We start from the raw sequence: 18,629 nt of genomic DNA on the forward strand, positions 1-18,629 counted from the left end.
TAGCACACAAAGGAGAGAACAAACTGTACTTGAAACTAGAATGAAAGCAAGGAATTCCAGATGCATCAGAAGTAAATGTATTCCAAGTTTGGTCAATGAAACCAACACTAACAGCCTCCCCCACCAGGGAAATCTCTGCTTTCAAATACGGTTCTGCTCTGCAAAGTAACTTTGTAAAAATAGGTTTTGTGGGAATCCATGCTTATTGTCTCAGTAATTTCAATATGAAATTTATACAATTTAGAAGACATGATGTTTTGTTTTTTTTTCTATCTTCCAGCCTTGCAAATTCAGCTTTGGATCTGAAGATCAAGAGTTGCTCTTTCTTTGCGTCACCCTAGTAATTAAGATCCTTACCCTGCAAGGTGCTCTGCGCAGACAGACCCCCTATGTTGGTCCCCATTGACCTTTAGAGTCCTATGGAGATCCATGCAGAGCAGTTTTCAGGATCACAGTCAAAGATTTTGCAATGTATTTGTTGCCATCTGTTACACCTGTGCAGCTCTGTTGTTTCAGTGGAGTTTCACAGATGTAATTTAGATCATAATTTTGAAAGCAGTGGAGTTTCACACACGGCCCTGCAATTGGAAAAAGAAAACTTCTGTTGATGTATGAATCAGGAAAAAATCCAGTTTGCTGTCCCAGAGCTGTGTTTAATTTTGTAGAACTGACAATAGTAAAACTTATTAAACTTTATTTTTTCCACTGATATTGTCAGATATAACTGAAAACTTGCAGGAAGCAGACTGGTAAATAAGTTATGCAAAAATGACACCTCAAACTGGAACCATGTTTTAGAAAAATAGTTCTAAGTATACCATGCATTTTTCAGTGAACTATTCAACGCCTAAAGACCAGTTATCTTACTTGTCTCTTTAGCCATGGAAGAGAGGTTTCATGGTACATAACAGTTAAACTTCAGTACAAAACCAAAAGAAAGTATTAGAAGCAAATGAAAAAAATAAGTTTTATAGACTTATTCTCAAATGTACTGTAGTCTCTTCCCTGTCTTTAACCGTTTGGAGTTAAAACAAGCAAATTCATTATTTTGTTTTGAAAATATAATTCCAGCATATAATGGCTGTCCAAAGTTGGTTTTCATTTTGACAAAACTGTCAATCTTGCAGAAATGATTGATAAACATATTTATTTGAATCCTTAATGTGCAGTAAAATTGCCCTAAATAAGTAGACGATAAATTGGATAACATACCTTCTCATATAACATCATCCATTTTTCACAATGATTAAATTAACTAATTTAAATGAATTCAGTGTTCATTTGTTTATATGTTTCTACATTGTTAAATTATAATGTCATCTAAAATGTATGGCAAAATTAAGGCTCTTCAGTGCAACTTGCAAAATATATAAACTGTTTTGGGAAGTGTATATTAGTGTTTCTCAAACTGGGGTCGCGGGCCAAGGTATGTACTGGCCGCCGCTTCTAGCAGCTCCCATTGGCCTGCAGCGGCGAACCACGGCCAGTGGGAGCCATGATCAGCCAGACCTGCGCCTGGAGCAGGTAAACAAACCGGCCTGGCCCACCAGGGGCTTTCCCTACACAAGCCGCAACCCCACTTTGAGAAACACTGCTGTACATGATCTTGGCTTTTAATTGACCCCAGTCCAGTAAAAGCTTTTAAGAATATGCATAAATTGGACCAACTTCAGTGAGACTACTAAAGTGTTTAAAGTTAAGCATATGCTCAAGTGCTTTTGCTATATGGAGACCTCTCAGGATCAAGCTCTTTTATATCCTTGCTTGTTGTTAAAACTGACTGGAATATCTGAACTGAGATTGTAAATGAAGGAATTGCCTGTCTAATCTCTTGCTTTGTCTGAATTTCTTTTCAGGATCCGCACTTGGTAAAGTATGTATTGTTACCCAAATTATATTATGGGTGCTTGTCAAGGGTTTTTTCCCCACTTTGAACTTCAGCGTCCCAAAAGTGGGGACCTGCATGATCTCTTTTAAGCCTAATTAGTAGCTTAAATTTGGTACGCTGCCACCAGCCAAAAATATAGTGTTTGGCACACTTCCTGTTCCCCAAAAACCTTCCCTGGGGAACCCCAAACCCAGACCCCTTGGGTCTTAAAACAAGGAGAAATAAACCATCTGCCCTCCTTCCCCCCCCAGACTTTCCCCTCCCTGGGTTGCCTTGGGACGCTACACAGATCCAGACTCCTTGGATCTTAAAACAAAGAGGAATTAACCATTCCCTTCCTTTTCCCCCCACCAATCCCTGGTGAGTTTAGACTGAATCCCTTGGATTCCAAAACAAGGAAAAATCAATCGGGTTCTTAAAAAGAAAGCTTTTAATTAACGAAAGAAAAGGTAAAAATTATCTTTGTAAAATCAGGATGAAAAATGCTTACTGGGTATTCAGATTCATATAGACTGTGGGACCTCCCCCCACAGCCTTAGATTCAAAGTTACGGCAAACAGAGGTAAAAATCCTTCCAGCAAAAAACACATTTACAAGTTAAGAAAACAAACATAAGACTAATCCGCCTTGCCTGGCTATACTTACAATTTTGAAACATGAAAGACTGATTCAGAAAGATTGGGAACACCTGGGTGTACGTCTGGTCCCTCTTAGCCCCAAGAGCGAACAATGAACAAAACAAACAACACAAAGACTTCCCTCCACCAAGATTTGAAAGTATCTTGTCCCCCCATTGGTCCTCTGGTCAGGTGTCAGCCAGGTTCACTGAGCTTCTTAACCCTTTACAGGTAAAAGAGACATTAACCCTTAACCATCTGTTTATGACAGTGCTATTGGCATTTGGTAGCGCTTAATTATTTAAGTCATAGATTTAAATCAGCAAGCAAGAAACCTTGATTTAAATAATCAATATTAATCATGTTTTGTATTTGTACATTTTAGTTACTTTCCTAAAGAGTGGTTGATTCTCATTGGTTGGTAACCATTAAAATTTGTTGATTTGCAGTTAAATATAGTCTCTGTACTAAATTTGAAGCTTCTTTTGCTAACCATGGTGATACATTGTTTATTTAAATAAATATATAGCTTAACTTACGTTAATTCTCTTGATTTTTACATTTTGTGTTATGTTAATAATGGTGAATTATGAATTTCTCATTTTATGGGATCATTAATTTTTTACTTGTAATTTGTGTCATTTCATTTGGATGAAAAGTTAATTAAAATGTACAAAACCAACATTTAAAAAAAAATAAAACTGTGTTAAATATGCTGGATTTATAAAAATGTTTATCAAAACGTTTTTTGCATTTTAAACTAACAGTTATTAAACAAAGGAAGTTTGTTTAATAAAGGATTGGGTCAAAAGAAATCTGATGAGGTTCAACAGGGACAAATTCAGAGTCCCGCACTTAGGACGGAAGAACCCCATGCACTGCTCCAGACTAGGGACCGAGTGGCTAGGCGCCAGTTCTGCAGAAAAGGACCTGGGGTTTACAGTGGATGAAAAACTGGATATGAGACAACAGTGTGCCCTTGTTGCCGAGAAGGCTAACGGCATTTTGGGCTGTATAAGTAGGAGCATTGCCAGCAGATCAAGGGACGTGATCATTCCCTTCTATTTGGCATGGTGAGGCCTCATCTGGAGTAGTGTGTCCAGTTTTGGGCCCCACACTACAAGAAAGATATGGAAAAATTGGAAAGAGTCCAGCGGAGGGCAACAAAAATGATTAGGGGGCTGGGGTGCATGATTTATGAGGAGAGGCTGAGGGAACTGGATGAGGAGAGGCTGAGGGAACTGGGATTATTTAGTCTGCAGAAGAGAAGAATGAGGGGAGATTTGATAGCTGCTTTCAACTCTCTGAAATGGGGTTCCAAAGAGGATGGATCAAGACTGTTCTCAGTGGTAGCAGATGACAGAACAAGGAGTAATGGTCTCAAGTTGCAGTGGGGAAGGTTTAGGTTGGATATTAGGAAAAACTTTTTCACTAGGAGGATGGTGAAGCACTGGAATAGGTTACCTAGGGAGGTGGTGGAATCTCCTTCCTAAGAAGTTTTTAAGGCCCAGCTGGACAAAGCCCTGGCTGGGATGATTTAATTGGGGTCCTGCTTTGAAGAGGGAGTTGGACTAGATGACCTCCTGAGGTCCCTTCCAACCCTGATATTCTATGAAGTGTCTGTAGTTAGTGAATTGAACTAATGATTTCTGGTCACTGTCTTTCAAGATTTTAGAATTAGCAGATCTCATCTTCTCACACCTAGTTTTTAATCATAGATTAGAAGAGGAAACAAGCTTCTCTGCTTTTTCAACTTCCAAATGATTACTTAACTTTGACTGAACTGAATAAACTGAAATGGAGAAACTATTCTCTCTGCACCTGCAGAAGAGGCTGCTGCTGTCAAAAACTGGTTTCGCACTTCAACAAACTCTGGTTCCAAGTGTTTTGCCAGTGACTTCCATTAGTTGAGGGGTTTGACTTTTAAACTTGGTAGCACATGTGTAGTGCTTAATATTTTTTGTATTTAATTTAAATGATTTTAACATACTGTTATAAGTTTAGACCTTAACATAGATTACCTATTTAAAATTCAATTTTAAGTTGACATTTTAAAACATAAACTTATATTTTAATTTAAATTTTAAAAAAGTAAAAAAAAATTTTTTTTAAAGAGAAAAATTTATTTTTAGTCACTGCAAAGTTTAGATTTGGTTGCCCTTGGAGAGGTCATGTTTATTTCTATAAAAAAGATGAAAAACTTGCCATGATCCAATGCAGAAGTTCTCTGAAAAAAAAATCCAGTTGATGTGGTGAGGTCTTGCTAGAATAGTATTCCATTCAAACCATTGTTATGAAGAGGTTAAAGGCAGCTTCCCTAACACCTTGGCTCAAACTTCTCGCTGGCAGTTATATCTGTGTAGAACAAAGGTCCCCAATGTGTGGGGTGCACCCCTCTAGGGGGATGTGGAGGAACATCTGGGCGGGCACAGAGGGGCATGGGTCATCCCTGACCGGAGTTGGGGGAAAGCACCTCCCAGTCCCGCCGTGCCTCCCACCCCAGCTGTGTCCCCAGCTCCTAGCCCTCCTCCTCTCCCCGTCCCCAGTCTTGGCATGGCTCCGCTCCCGGTTAGGGGCAAGACTGGGAGCAAAGCCACACCTGGCTGCAGGCCTGGCTGGTGGCCGCTGCCGCAGGCCTGGCTGCAGCTCTGTTCCTGCCCCAGTCTCGGCCCTGGCTGCAGCCCCACTCCTGGCCCCAGACCTACCTCCAGCTGCGGCCCCAGCCTCTGCCCCCTTACCCTTGTCCACATTCCCCCTCCCCGTCCCCAGAGCCACGTTCTGGCTTGGGAGGTAGGGGGGAAGGGGATGGGGGAGTTCGGACACGGGTAAGGGGGGGCATAACCCTCAAAAATTTGGGGACGGCTTGTGTAGAAGCTTCCATGCTGATGATCATTTAAAATAGTGTTAATTTTGAGACTGAACTTCTTGGGGGAGAATATGTGTCCTGCTCTGCAGTTTTACCCGCATTCTGCCATATATTTTGTATTATGGCAGTCTTGGATGATGACCCAGCATATGTTCGATTTTATGAACACTTTCACTGCAGATTTCACAAACCATAAAGAAGGTACTGTGAGATTTCTAAAAATAGCTACAGCACTTGACCTAAATTATGGAGTCACAGTCATTGGATCCAAACATATCAAGTGTACAAAAAGACAAGCTAGAGTCATTTTATGAAGATCTTTTTATAAGATTCCTTTATTTTTAACACTTTACAAAATCATGTAATGGATAAAGTATGTACGATCCAGTACGCATTCTGCAATCATGAGGTTAGAACTTAGTGTTGGGATAAAATGTGCATTAAAATATTCACTAGAATATTTTTCCTCCTAAGGTAAACTTGTTTTGAGATGCATACTATTCCCGCTATTAGTTTCAAACTACCAAACTGAATTTGATTACTGACATTGCCTGCGTGCTACTTTTGCATGTTTCATGTTCATACTATATGTGATTGTTTAGATTTGTGTTTCTGTTGATTGATCTAAGGCCACATGAGAAAAAGATAATTAGCCTCACTGTGGAATATAGCCATCAGTAAATGAGATACATAACTAACTAAACAAAAAAACTTACTGTGACTTTTTCATTATATGATAGGAATAAAAGACAGAAAAGAACATCAAGCATGGTACTTGAAAATATCAAAGCTGGCACTGGCTTTGGCAATTATCCACTCAAAGCCTCCAGAAAAAAGCAGCAAAGAATACACAGAGCATCTTGCTAAAATTATTTCTGGACAGGATTTTAAATGGAGATCAAAAGTTGAAGCATTAGAAGCTGAAGTCCTTAGATTACGTCAGGAGCTTCTTTTGAACAAGATCTGTCCAAGATTCTGCTTGGAAAATAGTAAGTCTCTGAAGTTGTTTTTTAATAACATCTAACACTGCACTAACATTTGAAAAACAAAATATCAGAATGTTTTTGCTTTGCAATAGTATTTTTTTATGCGTAGGTAAAGGTGTCTTAAATGCAGGAATCTTTGTTTTTTTCCAAAAAGTGTACAGTGACGAGACACTAGTTTCAGTTATAAGAGGAATTCATATAAAAATTTTGAGATTTATTCAGTTAAAAAAAATCTTTATTCACAGTAGAAAATAAAATAACATAGGATTTGGCTATCAATCTTCAGTCTGTTGCTGTCTACAGCATATTGGATAATTTCAGAAGATATCATGACAAGACTTCTTAAATTTTCACAGCATAGCCTACTAGTTTTAATTTAATGGGAATATTAATGTACCATATTTAAATTTGGAACTCTATCTTTTGAACTTAGTTTTCTATCTCTAACCACATTAAATAGACTTAAAAATCAGCATTTGGGCCTAATATGTAATATATTGAAAAAAAGATAGAAGATAATATTTTAATCATTTTCTAATTTGTATCTTAAGTCCAAGAAGTTCTGAGACCAGTTGTGACTGGTTGGTGGGGAGGAAGACTGAGTTGCAAGATGCTGCAGGCTTAGTGCAATATGCCGGTAGATCTCTCTGCACCTCTCAGAGATTTGGCTCACAGGACAGTATGATTTAAAAACAAAATGTGATCAAGTTTTATTTAGTGGCATGATTTTTTTCACACCAGTGTTTTAGTTTAACTTTTGTCTATGGGAGGAATTTCTTTCCCCTATTTTTTGAAATGGAGAGGAGGCAATTTTATGCTGCTCATCCGCATTCAGTGTTAATTGTGGGTCTCCATTGTGGCAGTTTCTGGACTTTGTCCCCTTTTTTGTATATCTCTGCTTCCCTTCTTGTATATTGCCAGCCTTCTTTCTCAACACCTCCATCCCATACACACTACCATACTTTAAGCCAGGGGTCCCCAACACGATGCCCGCAGGCGCCATGACGCCCGCCGGGGCATCTAAGTGCACCTGCGTACTGGCTGGCAGACAAGCATTCTCTGAAATGCCGCCAACAAGTAGCGTCATCCAGAGGTGTCACTGCTGAAATAACGCCAAAAATTGATGGCATTTTGGCAGCGATGCCTCTGGATGACGCTACTTGTCAGCGACATTTCAGTGGTGATGACTGACGTTACCAGTTGTCGGTGGAATTTCGGCAGGTGATCATCCGCCACCACGGTCCTCTATGGCTCGTCATCTGGCGCCTGCCAGACGAAAAAGGTTGGGGACCACTGCTTTAAGCAGTATTTCAAGAAGAGGAACTCTCAGCTCTTCAGAATACTAAATCAATCGCTGGGCATCTGTGACAAGAAGAGCTTGAAAGATATGAGTGTGGGAGGCTCATTATCAGGATAGACTGCTCCTCTGTATTGGCTACCAAGGATATTGTAATTGGGGATGTGTGGTCTGCAGAACATGTTGACCAACTGGAAATGCAGAAGTTCCAGGTGAACAGATTTCATTTCAGCCTTTGTATTTTACAGTCTTGTTCATGGAGGCGTCTTACCTCCTCAATCAACCAGTGGCTAGGAGTGAAGCTCTGCTTTGAGGGGTACTATTAATCCTGAGGCAGAGAAGAGCAGATACGTTCCGGGGAATGGAGTCTCTATCAAGAGATATTGAGTCTCTCAGCCCTAGTTTAGTCACAGTGAAGGTGGTTCACATACCTCACCCTGATGACTGTAGCCAAGTTAGCCTTCGTTTCATCCTTACATGGATTTGTGTCTGTTGTAGAAGAGTCCTTTAATTGGTGCAGATCAGGCATCCAACTCCAGACGTCCAATTCGGATGTCAATACACTTTATCAAATCTCACTGACTAGTACAGAAGAGTCTGGAGTTTCCCTACATTGTGCTGTGCAAATAGGGGGTATTTCCCCTTTTCATATACTACCTATGAATATTCTAGTTTTCTCCAGTTAGCCAGAAAAGAAGAATTGTGTCACAGTACCTAGAGCAGGGGTGGGCAAACTTTTTGGCCCAAAGGCCACATCTTGGTGGGAAAATTGTATGTAGGGCCATGAATGTAGGGCTGGGGCAAGGGTTTGGCGTTTGGGAGGGGTGTGGTGTGCAGGAAGGGGCTCAGGGAAAGGGGTTGGGGTGCAGGAGGGGGCTCAGGGCAGGGACTTGGGGTGCAGGAGAGGTGTGGGTGTGGCCAGGGATTCAGGGAAGGGAGTTGGGGTGCAGCAGGGGCTCAAGGCAGGGGATTGGGGTGCGGAGTGCAGGAGGGTGCTCAGGGCAGGGGGTTGGGTGCAGGAGGGGTGTAGCGGGGGCTCAAGGCAGGGGTTCGGGGGTAAGGAAGGGTTTGGAGTGTGGGTTCTGGCCTACACCACTTACCTTGAGTGGCTCTGGGGTGACAGTGGGGCTAAGGCAGGCTCCCTGCCTGCCCTGGCCCTGCACCATTCCCAGAAATGATCAGCATGTCCAGCAGCAGCTCCTGGGGGTGGCGTGGGGTGCAGGTGGCTCCACCATGTGCTGCTCTTGCCTTCGGGTACCACCACCACCCTCGAATCTCCCATTGGTTGCGGTTCCCCATTCCTGGCCAATGGGAGCTGCGGGGGGTGGTGCCTACAGGTGAAGGCAGTGCATGAGCCTTCTACCCCCACCACCTTACTCTGGGCTGCAGGGACATGGTGCTGGCCGCTTCCGGGGGTTGTGCAGGGCCAGGGCAGGAAGGGAGCCTGCCTTAGCCCGGCTGTGCCACAGGGCTGGCAATCCCACCCTCCCCTGCCTAAAGAGTTTCCCTTCCCTGACCTGAAGAGTCAAAGTTCATCACTTACTACTACCAGAGGATCTATGGATGGCTTCTTTGTGGGGTTTCATGCCTCGTTAAAGTGTTTCTAAATGCCATCAAGCCCTGCATACATTTCATGGAAATTCAATCTAATATTCAGAACACTGTACCACTGTTCAATGGCCACTATTTCTTTAGAATTGCTTTAATTCAAAGTGGCACTCCTAGTTGTGATTACCTGAGCCAGGCAGGAGATGAGCTAGCTGCCTCTTCTAATTTTCCATTTGTTACCTTTTATCCTAACAGTTTTGAGAACTGTGCCAAGCTTCATTTCATGGAAGAATTCAGGTTTCATATTAATCAAGAGGTTTTTATCCCTTTCTTCTGCTCAAACCTGAAATATTACAAAGACGGGATTTCTGGCAATTTTCCAGGGAAAAGGACACAAAACATTTAGGTCAGCTGACCGTCTCTCTTTGGTTTGGAGAAGCACAAAAGACAAAATGGATACATTTAGCTATCCTCTGAGGCAGGTTTCCTTACCCATCATTAATAAGAGCTCATCAAATCAAGGATCATGTTGCTTCTTGGCAAGAAAGTGAGTCAGTCTCTGTAGCAGAGATTTGAAAAGCTAACACCTGGTATTCCAGCTCAGGAAGGCATTGCTAAACTTAAAATGGACAGAAAATTGCAGATTGGCTCCAATCGTTCTAGCATACATCTGGTGAATGGAGTATTAGAGGGTAGATACAGCTTTAGATTAATGCATTTGAAGGGCTGTAATTCAGTTAGCCAACATGTATCTTAGCAAAAGTCATCAAGGGGTACATTCCCCCCACTCGCATCTTCTAATTTAGCTCATCTGACTAATCACAGTCAACTGATTTGAATTACTGGAGATACTTGCTGTAGCAGAAGGAATCTTTCTATACCTCCAAAACTAGTTTGTTCTTTTTGCTAAGGCCCATAAATACATTACTCCAGCCTGCTTACAGCTTGGGGGCAGAACAAGAAAGGAACTAGGCAGGATTAGGGAAAAACTGACTTCAGGGCAAGCAGCCCCTGCTTTCCCACTTCCATTAGGGCAGTGAAGTCAGATGGACAGATAGAGAGCTTTTTGCTTTTAAGCTTTACCATACCATTTTAGATGCGTGCTCTCCCCTACCCCCTGGTCTCTCTCCAGAATCGTGGTAGCAATAGTACTGTCTTTAGGGAAGGGAATTCATGTATCTCTTCCTGGACAAAAGCAAAGCACACAGAGTGGGATGGTTTCTGGAATATCTTGGATTTAGGACAGATCCAGACATATGATGCAGGGACGCCAATTACAGTCTTGGGCTGAGGATGAACACGCTATTGCTGATTCGCCTGTGTTTTTTTGTGTGAGAGATAGGATTTAAGAGGGGACAGGCACTCTTCTTGTGATGATGCAAGAAACTTCAGCTCCCTCTTGAAGTTCATCACTGCAGGAAGAGTTTGTCCCTTCACTTGCAGAGCTCACAGGAGGTAAGAGTAGGAGGAGGGAGCAGAGAGCTCAGCAGCACAGCACAATGCTGCTCCCCTACCCCTCTCCTTCCTTGCTGAGGCCAAACAGCACCTCCTCTCCCTTACTGCAACACCCACCTTGAGAAGGAGGGATGGGGACAGGCTCCACTGCAGCTCCCCCAGGCGAAGAACCCCGAGGGCTGTAGAAGTGTAAGTGGTGGTGGAGGGGTGCAAAACTGATGGGGGGGGGTTGGAAGGCCTGGCAGATGTGGGTTTGGGGGCGAGGTAGATGTGGGCCTGGGTACGGCGTTGTTATGGGTGGTGGGAGCTGGAGGACAGACAGTTGGTACGATAGGCAATTGTGGGGGTGGAACTGATGTGGGAACTAGGAGAACAGGATTGGTTTGAGGGCAGAATTAATTGCTGGGCAAGGGCTGGGCAGATGTATTTTTTTTTGTACAAATCCCAACATTAAATGCTTCCATAGGGTGGTCATTGACTTTATTCCAACTTTGCAAGAAGAAAGGGCATGGCATTTGAACCTTATTCTGCTCCTCACAACACTACCCAGATTGGACCTCTTCAGGAAGCATTGTTACATTTCCTGTCCTGATGACTATCTCCGATCAGCTGAGACTTTGTATTTAAAGTTGGGAGCATTCTCTAATGAGATGTTATATAGTACTTTAAATTCAGACAGCTAGCTCTCACAACTATCTCACAACTATCATAGCATTCATTCCGTAACTAAATTCAACAAACATTGCTTCTCCAGTTAAGCACTGAATTCCAGTCCTCAGGAGCACTAACAGTCTCAGGGCAGAGTAGTTATGCCTCTTAGATTGAGTTCCATTAGATGTACATTAATTCTCCAAATTCTGCACATTGATCATCCAATCTTACATAATTGTTATGCGTATAAGAAGCACACAGAATCTTTTTCAAGGGTATAATCCGCCGCATTTATTGAGAGTATAGTTTAAGCATTAAAATCAGCATATACTTCCATTCTCTCTCTCTCTCTCTCTCGCGCACACACACACACGTTCTGCAGCTGGATCTTATAGTTACCAGCCCTTAGTGTTGCTTGGTCAGTTTCAGTGGCCAGCTGAAACTGCACAAGAGGGAGAGGAGGAACTGAAGCTGGGTCTTTGTTGGATGCGACGGAAGCTCCGATGTTGATGAAGAACGAACCCAAAGTCCCCTGACAATACACCCTTCTTTTATAGTAATAAGTTCCCATACAAGTCTGTGGACCTTGCTGTGTCGCATCGGAGCTGTTAATCACGAGGTAGTCAAGGTTGCTCCCAATCAGCATTATATTGGGTTGTTACTGGGAGTATGCACAGTGGTTTCTTATCTTGTCCCTCTGGCTCCACTCTTTATCTTGTCCTTGGGGTGTATGCCTTTGCTTTAGGGTCGTCAATCTGCCATTAGGGTGATTCTGATAATAAGATTGGTGCCTCTTAACTTCCCCTCTCGACCATCCGGCCCATTAGTACTGGTGCCTCCTGTCTCTTCTCTGTTAGCATGCTGTACGTTCTTCATTCATACACAAAACAGTAAATAATTTCAGAAGCAAGAATTTCAGCCATAACACTTCTATTATTCTAAAAACGATCATTAACATGTAAAGCAAAGAATAAAACCAAAACAATTTCTTCTTACTAATTCAAATCTAGCAAAACGGAGTACAATTTGCATGAGACAAGTTCTCCCCATTAGGCTTTTGGCATACATAATGCCATTTCCTTTCTTTTGGTAGAACTCTTCTTCGAATCTTAATGTCTAGGTTTAAACATATATCCGCCTAGTTTCAGATGTTGTTCTGTAAAAGGTGTTCCTGCTTCTCACACTGAAGGTAAACTGCTATGAAAATCTCATTGTAACAGCCTTGTGGTGCTTAGTATAAAGAAGTATAGAAATTCTGAATGCCTGATTCATGCTCATTTCTCTGAGTCTGTTCTTAAATGGGAAATCTGTAGTACAACCAGCTTTCTTGAATCACAGTCCTGTGTTTTTAATCAGAAAAGACCATTCTTTCTTTAATTTTTTTGTAAAAGTCCACTGAAGTATATAAGCAGACCCTAGAGCAGGGGTCCCCAATGCAGTGCATGGCGCCCGCCGGGGTGTCTAAGTGTGCCCATATACTGGCCAGCAGATGAGCATCCACTGAAATGCCACCGAATTTTGACGGCATTTCAGCGGCGATGTCTCTGGATGACAGTACTTGCTGGCGGCGTTTCGGTGGATGCCCGTCCATCACCACAGTCCTCCATGGCTCGTCGTCTGGCGCCCAACAGACAAAAAAGGTTGGGGACCACTATCCTAGAGTACTTGGTGTAAAATCTCTCTAAAGAGAAAATGTGTTGCTTGCTCAGTATAGAGAATCTTGCAAGCATTTACCATCTGCAGAACTATTCTGAAATAATACATAGAGGATGTAAATAGGTCCTGGGCAGAATTTATTTTATTGACTCAAAGAAATAAGGTCTATAAAAGCAGATCTTGTTTCCAAGGGACCATAACTGCCATAACCATATTAGTTTGCTAAACAGATAAAAGTTCTTGAAGTTGTGAAGGAGGGTTGTTTTTTTTTGCAATCCCAGCAGCTTAATTTTTAATGAGTTGAATAGTTACCAAAAAATTATATGGCAGAGAGAAGCTTACATAATAAGTCAGTTTAAAAAAAAAGCCACAAATACAAATAGTTGAAAGGATGGAAAAATGAAGTGAATAAACCTGATTCATCGTTCATGAAAGTCTACCTAGCAATATTTCAGCCACTGAAGACTTAATGAAGGGTAACAGGGATGCCTCAATGTGAAAAGAGAGACAGCAATAAAAAATAGATAAATAAACCATTCTGGTTTTTGGTATGCGGTTCCTCTCTCTTCTCTGAATTAGAGGCTCTCAAACTATGGTTCATGGAGCCCAAGATGGTGGTAACAGTGCTAGCTATCACGTGGTGCTGATCTTCCTCCTCCTTTCCAGCATTACCAACCAAAAATATATTCCTAACAGCTAAGCCACTGTTGTCATTGCCACAGGGATGATATGTGAAACATTGAAATTAAAATATTTAATGATTGGGGACCTTTCTCTGATCAACTATGATATTTACAGAACTAAATCTTTTCACTGCTTACAACAGAGTTCCACCTCATCCCAGCTTTTAAAAAGTTACTTGAGATGTTGTAAAGCTTTATTTATTCTAAAAAAACCCCCAACTTTATTTCAAAAAATCATTTAATGTTCTTAAGTGACAATACTGTACTTACCTATCATACCTTTTACAAAATCCAAGCATTTGCAAGCATGGATATGAATCTAGTACATAAACATAACATTTTTAAAACCACCTAGGTTCCATTTTATCAACTAAGGCACTTAGTGGCCTAACGGTCATTGAAGGTCAGTGGGATTTACGCTCATTCTTAAGGTGCTTTTGAAAATTTTAGCATAAACAAATTGCCCACTGTGGCAGCGCACCTTCTCGGTCTCCCCAGCCTCCGCTGCTTTTAGCCCTGGCGAAACAGGCCTGGGTAATATCGTCCCCCTTGGGGCACAGGGAAAGTTCATTCCTTCTCTCTTCCAGTCCTTTTTAGCTTATTTTTCTCCCTTGTGGGAGGGAATACAGCCTCTCCTCCTGGTGAGGCTCGCTGTCTTGCTGCTCCTAATCTCCTGGCAGCAGGACTCTTTTCTCTCTCTTTCCTCCCCTCCTTCCTCCCAGGGGAGGGTTTAAAAAGGTCTCAGGCAGCCCTTAGTTGGAATCAGCTGATCCTAATTGATACTTTGGTAACCCCTTCTCAGCTGAACCTGATTGACCTGTAGTTACCCCCCAGTTGATAGGGAGGAGGGCCTTTTAACCCTCTGAGACTGATTTCTACCCCCTACCCCCTTGCAGTTGTCTGTCCTGAGTTTATCACACTACATAATAAATGTAAACACATTTGTATCAAACAAAAAAGAATGGACATTTCAGCCCAGCCCAGCAATCTTAACTCTGACCCCTGTATTTTTTTTAAAAAGGTATATTTTTGTTGTCTTGATTTTGGTATCAAAATATTTTCTAACCCTGAGAAATGTTCTACTCTAATCTTTTTTTCAGTTCTTGTATTTAGGTGTTACTTATAACAACTTATAGATAACACATTTCCGTCCAAGATGTTCTTTGACTCCCCCCCCCCAATTGAATGTTTCTCTTTAAAGGTTAATTGTGATCAATTTCACATTTTTAACCAGTTGAATCTAGATTAGCTTCTAAATTGTTTAGGAACGTACTATTTAAAGCATGTTAACACATTCTAGAATGGTACGGTAATGCAAATAAAAAGTAATAGTAATCCATTTTCCAGGCATAGACAAAATCCAAGAATTTTTTTTTTCCTAACAGCACCCATAATGTGATACCTGCATAGAATCATATTCGTAAGCTGTCCTCCCTTGCATAGTGCGGAAGAGAGTAGAAGAACATTCATGTGTTTTCCCATGCAAAGCATAATTTGATTTGCTTGAATGACAAAGTAAATAGGTCACTTTTGGGGATATTTGACAACGAAAAAATTGGAAGGAGATTACTTAGTAGATACAATTATGTTAATTAGCTTTTAAATGTACAAAAATACTATTCTTTAAGTGGAAGGAGTAGTGAAAAAGGTAGTGGGAGATGGGGAATGGCATACAGTTCGTTTTTTGGAACTGATAGTAGCTTAAGTCCTATGAAGTCTTTGAACCATCAGAATATTTAAAATCAGATTAAAACTGTTACTCCTAAAATGCTCAAAGGATTTTATCAGAGATACAGGTTGGACTATCTATTTAAGGCAGAATCTCAATAAGCATTGTTTTCAGAGATTTTTAACTTTTTTAAAATGTGTTTTAAATTCTATTAGTATTAAAATTGATGGCTGGAAAACAACCTACTGTATTATTCATTTTTTGCATTTAAGATTTATGTTAAAAACACTGGATTAGATATAGTACATTCTTCGTGAAAGTGTCTCAGAAATATAAATATAACTTTCATGTTTGTATTTCAGGAAACCCAGATGCATTTACTGAAATTCTGCTGGATCAAGAACATATAAACCCTATAATAAATTGCTCAAGTCAGCTAGAAGATTCTGGGTGTGATGTATCTAGTGACTGTGTATTTGATACTGTAGACATATCCCATAACTTTGGGCACTCTGAGCATAGTTGTAACACTTCATCTTGTACATTTAATTCTGAAATACTTCCCATATTGAATACTCATTGTACTAGCAAAGAAAAAACTCTGGCTGCTCACATGCAATTCTTGCAACATCTCCTTGAATTAAGAAAACTGACTGAAGCAGGAGGTCTGAAAACAGTCTTTACAAAGCTTGAAAGCAACTGCTCCACAATATCAGATTCTGTCTCTCGATTGCTTGATGGCCTGCTTACTTTTTACAAGAATCCTAAATTTCCTGTCTCAAATTTTCTGACAGAAGGAGTTTCTGTTTTGATCAATTTAATAACTGATGCTAATTTATCTAATCATGTTCTGAAAATGTGTTTTGAGAAGCTAGAAGAATTTAAGAAAAACCTAGTTCAGGTTATTTTAAGCAACAACAATATCAATAGGGTAAGTGAAATAACTTCCAACCTCACTATCTACGTTAGCATGAAATCCAAATATATAGTTTACATTAATAGTATTGTTAGTTAGAAATAAAATATTATGCCTCCTTGGAACTTTCAACAGAGGCTAAGAAAAAGTAAATATGTAAAAAAGAGAGCATGTTGTAGCACACGTCTTGTTGTTATTGCTTAAGAATAGGATTTCAGTGAACTTCAGCATTTGAAAATCTTTTATTTTAATGTATGCAAAGTTCTCCTCCAGCCCCAAATTTAGGGTTTATCCTCCAACTAGCCGGCTATATGCAGATCAAAACAAATTTGTGGAAACTGGAATAAATACTGTTTTTTTGCTTTGTTGCATGAGGCGATTGTATAGTTTGACACAGGCTACTAAATATGTCTAATGATTTATTTTCTTTTGCCTGCATTACATATGTGGGGTCAGATCCTCAGCTGGTGTAAATCTGCATACTTGCTGTAATGAAGCAGTGTGGCCCCCCTCCAGCCCAGAGGAGGAAGAGCCCAGCCGGAGGCCAGAGTGGGCGGGGCTAAGGAGCTCTGAGCCCGCCCCTCAAAGGGTCAGACGCCGACCCAGAAATATAAAGGCCGGCCCTTAGAGCTCAGTCAGGGCCAGCAACCGGAGAGAGCAGACATGCGTCAGGGAGCTTGGGACAGGGAGACTCCTGCAACCCAGAGCAGCCACCCAGACTGGCCTGAGCTCCCCCGCGCCTGCTACCCGGAGGAGCCCCCGGAGCTCCCCCACGCCTGCTATCCGGAGGAGCTGCCGGAGCTACCACCCAGCCCTGGCTGTGACGAGCCCATGCTCCTGGACCCTGCAGAGGCCGACGTCAGGACCCAGGTAGGCCCCGAGAGGGAGTACGGAAATAGCCCCGGGGTCAGCTAACCCCAGTCTGGCTGCAGCATTACCAGAGCTTATGTCAGTGTGTTGCGGCCAGGATCCCCACTGACTGAGCAGCGGGTCGTTAGCCGCTGCTAGGGCTCCGGGCTGGAACGCAGTGGAGTGGGAGGGCCTGCGTCCCCCCTGCCACTCAGCTCCTGGGTGGCAGACTCCCCCTTCCCCTGGCCTGAGGAGGCCAAAGCCGGTTATTGTTGCTCAGACCTGCCCAAGGGCCTGAGCTTTCTGACGCAGTGTTTGCTGCCCCGCCCTGACCTAGGGCCAGGCCTTAACTGTTGTTGTTGCTCAGCCCTGCCCAAGGGCCTGAGCTTCCTGACTCAGTGCTTGCTGCCCCGCCCTGACCCAGAGCCAGGCTTATAGCGGTTGTCACAGCTCAGCCCTGCCGAAGGACCTGAGCCCTTGCCCCACAGGGCAGGCGATTGCCACGAGGACTGCCGGGCTATTTTTCCGCACCCACTCATGCGTAGTGAGTCAGCGTGGCTCCCCTCATCTCCCCGGAGAGGGTCGAGCCCCGGCCGCACTCGTGTACACATGGTACCAGAAGTGGGGAGTCGGAACCCTTGACCCCTGTGAGAAGGGGCCAGAGGGGGAGGTCTATGCTAGAGGACCATGGAGATGGAGCGGTTGTTTCAGCTGCTGGTGGAGAGTCAGGACCGGCAGCAGACCGCCCAGCTACAGCAGCAGCACCAGGCAGCTGCCAGCTCCAGCACAGCAACAGCGAGATGCCGCCCAACTCCAGCAGCAGCAGCAGCATGCCACCCAGCTTGAGCAGCAGCAGCAGCAGCAGCTTATCTAGCAGCTTGGAGCCCAGCTGCAGCAGCTGGTGACTGTGTTACTGCACCCCGTAGAACCGCCGGCAGGGAATGGCGCTGGGACGCCATGCTCTGCCACCCCAGTCCGACTAACAAAGCTGGGCCCCGACAATGACCCCGAGGCATTCCTGGTCACGTTTGAACGGGTGGCTCTTGTCGCTGGGTGGCCCCGGGTCCAGTGGGCCACCGTTCTGGCCCCGTACCTAACTGGGACTGCCCAGACGGCGTACCAGCAGCTGGCGATGGAAGAAGCCAGGGATTATGCCCGAGTAAAGGCCATGATCTTGGATGCACTGGATGTCAGCCCCGAGACTTGTTGGCAGTGGTTCCGGAGCCAGACGTATCCCTCGGGCACCCAACCTTGGCTGGTGGCTCAAACCCTCAAGGAGGCGTGTCGGCAATGGCTACAGCCAGAAACGAGGATGGCAGAGGAGGTCACTGAACAAGTTGTTTTGGAACAGTTTGTGCACACCCTACCGGCCTGAGGACGGGCCTGGGTGCTCCACCTCCGGCCGGCAATGTTGACCACAGCCGTCTCACTAATGGAGGACTTTCTTGCAGCCAAAACGTCAGTGGGGCCTGCCTTCCAGCCTCCAAATCCCGACCCTGTACGCCCTAGCTCTGACAGAAAGGAGGATGCCCTGACTGGGCTGCGAAA

The 18,629-nt window shown here is 43.2% G+C and overlaps 1 protein-coding gene across 1 annotated transcript in view; it reads left to right on the forward strand.

The window, feature by feature from the left end:
- The first annotated feature begins 5,508 nt into the window (after positions 1 to 5,508).
- The window catches only part of MEI4 (meiotic double-stranded break formation protein 4), a 133,842-nt gene continuing 120,721 nt past the window's right edge, over positions 5,509 to 18,629 (forward strand). Inside the window, exons 1-3 of the mRNA XM_030558323.1 lie at positions 5,509 to 5,572; positions 6,112 to 6,360; positions 15,679 to 16,247. Coding sequence (XP_030414183.1) covers positions 5,509 to 5,572; positions 6,112 to 6,360; positions 15,679 to 16,247 — 882 coding nt within the window. The remainder of the gene's footprint in view (positions 5,573 to 6,111; positions 6,361 to 15,678; positions 16,248 to 18,629) is intronic.

Source organism: Gopherus evgoodei, chromosome 3 (genome assembly GCF_007399415.2).
Source record: "Gopherus evgoodei ecotype Sinaloan lineage chromosome 3, rGopEvg1_v1.p, whole genome shotgun sequence".
NCBI lineage: Eukaryota > Metazoa > Chordata > Testudines > Testudinidae > Gopherus > Gopherus evgoodei.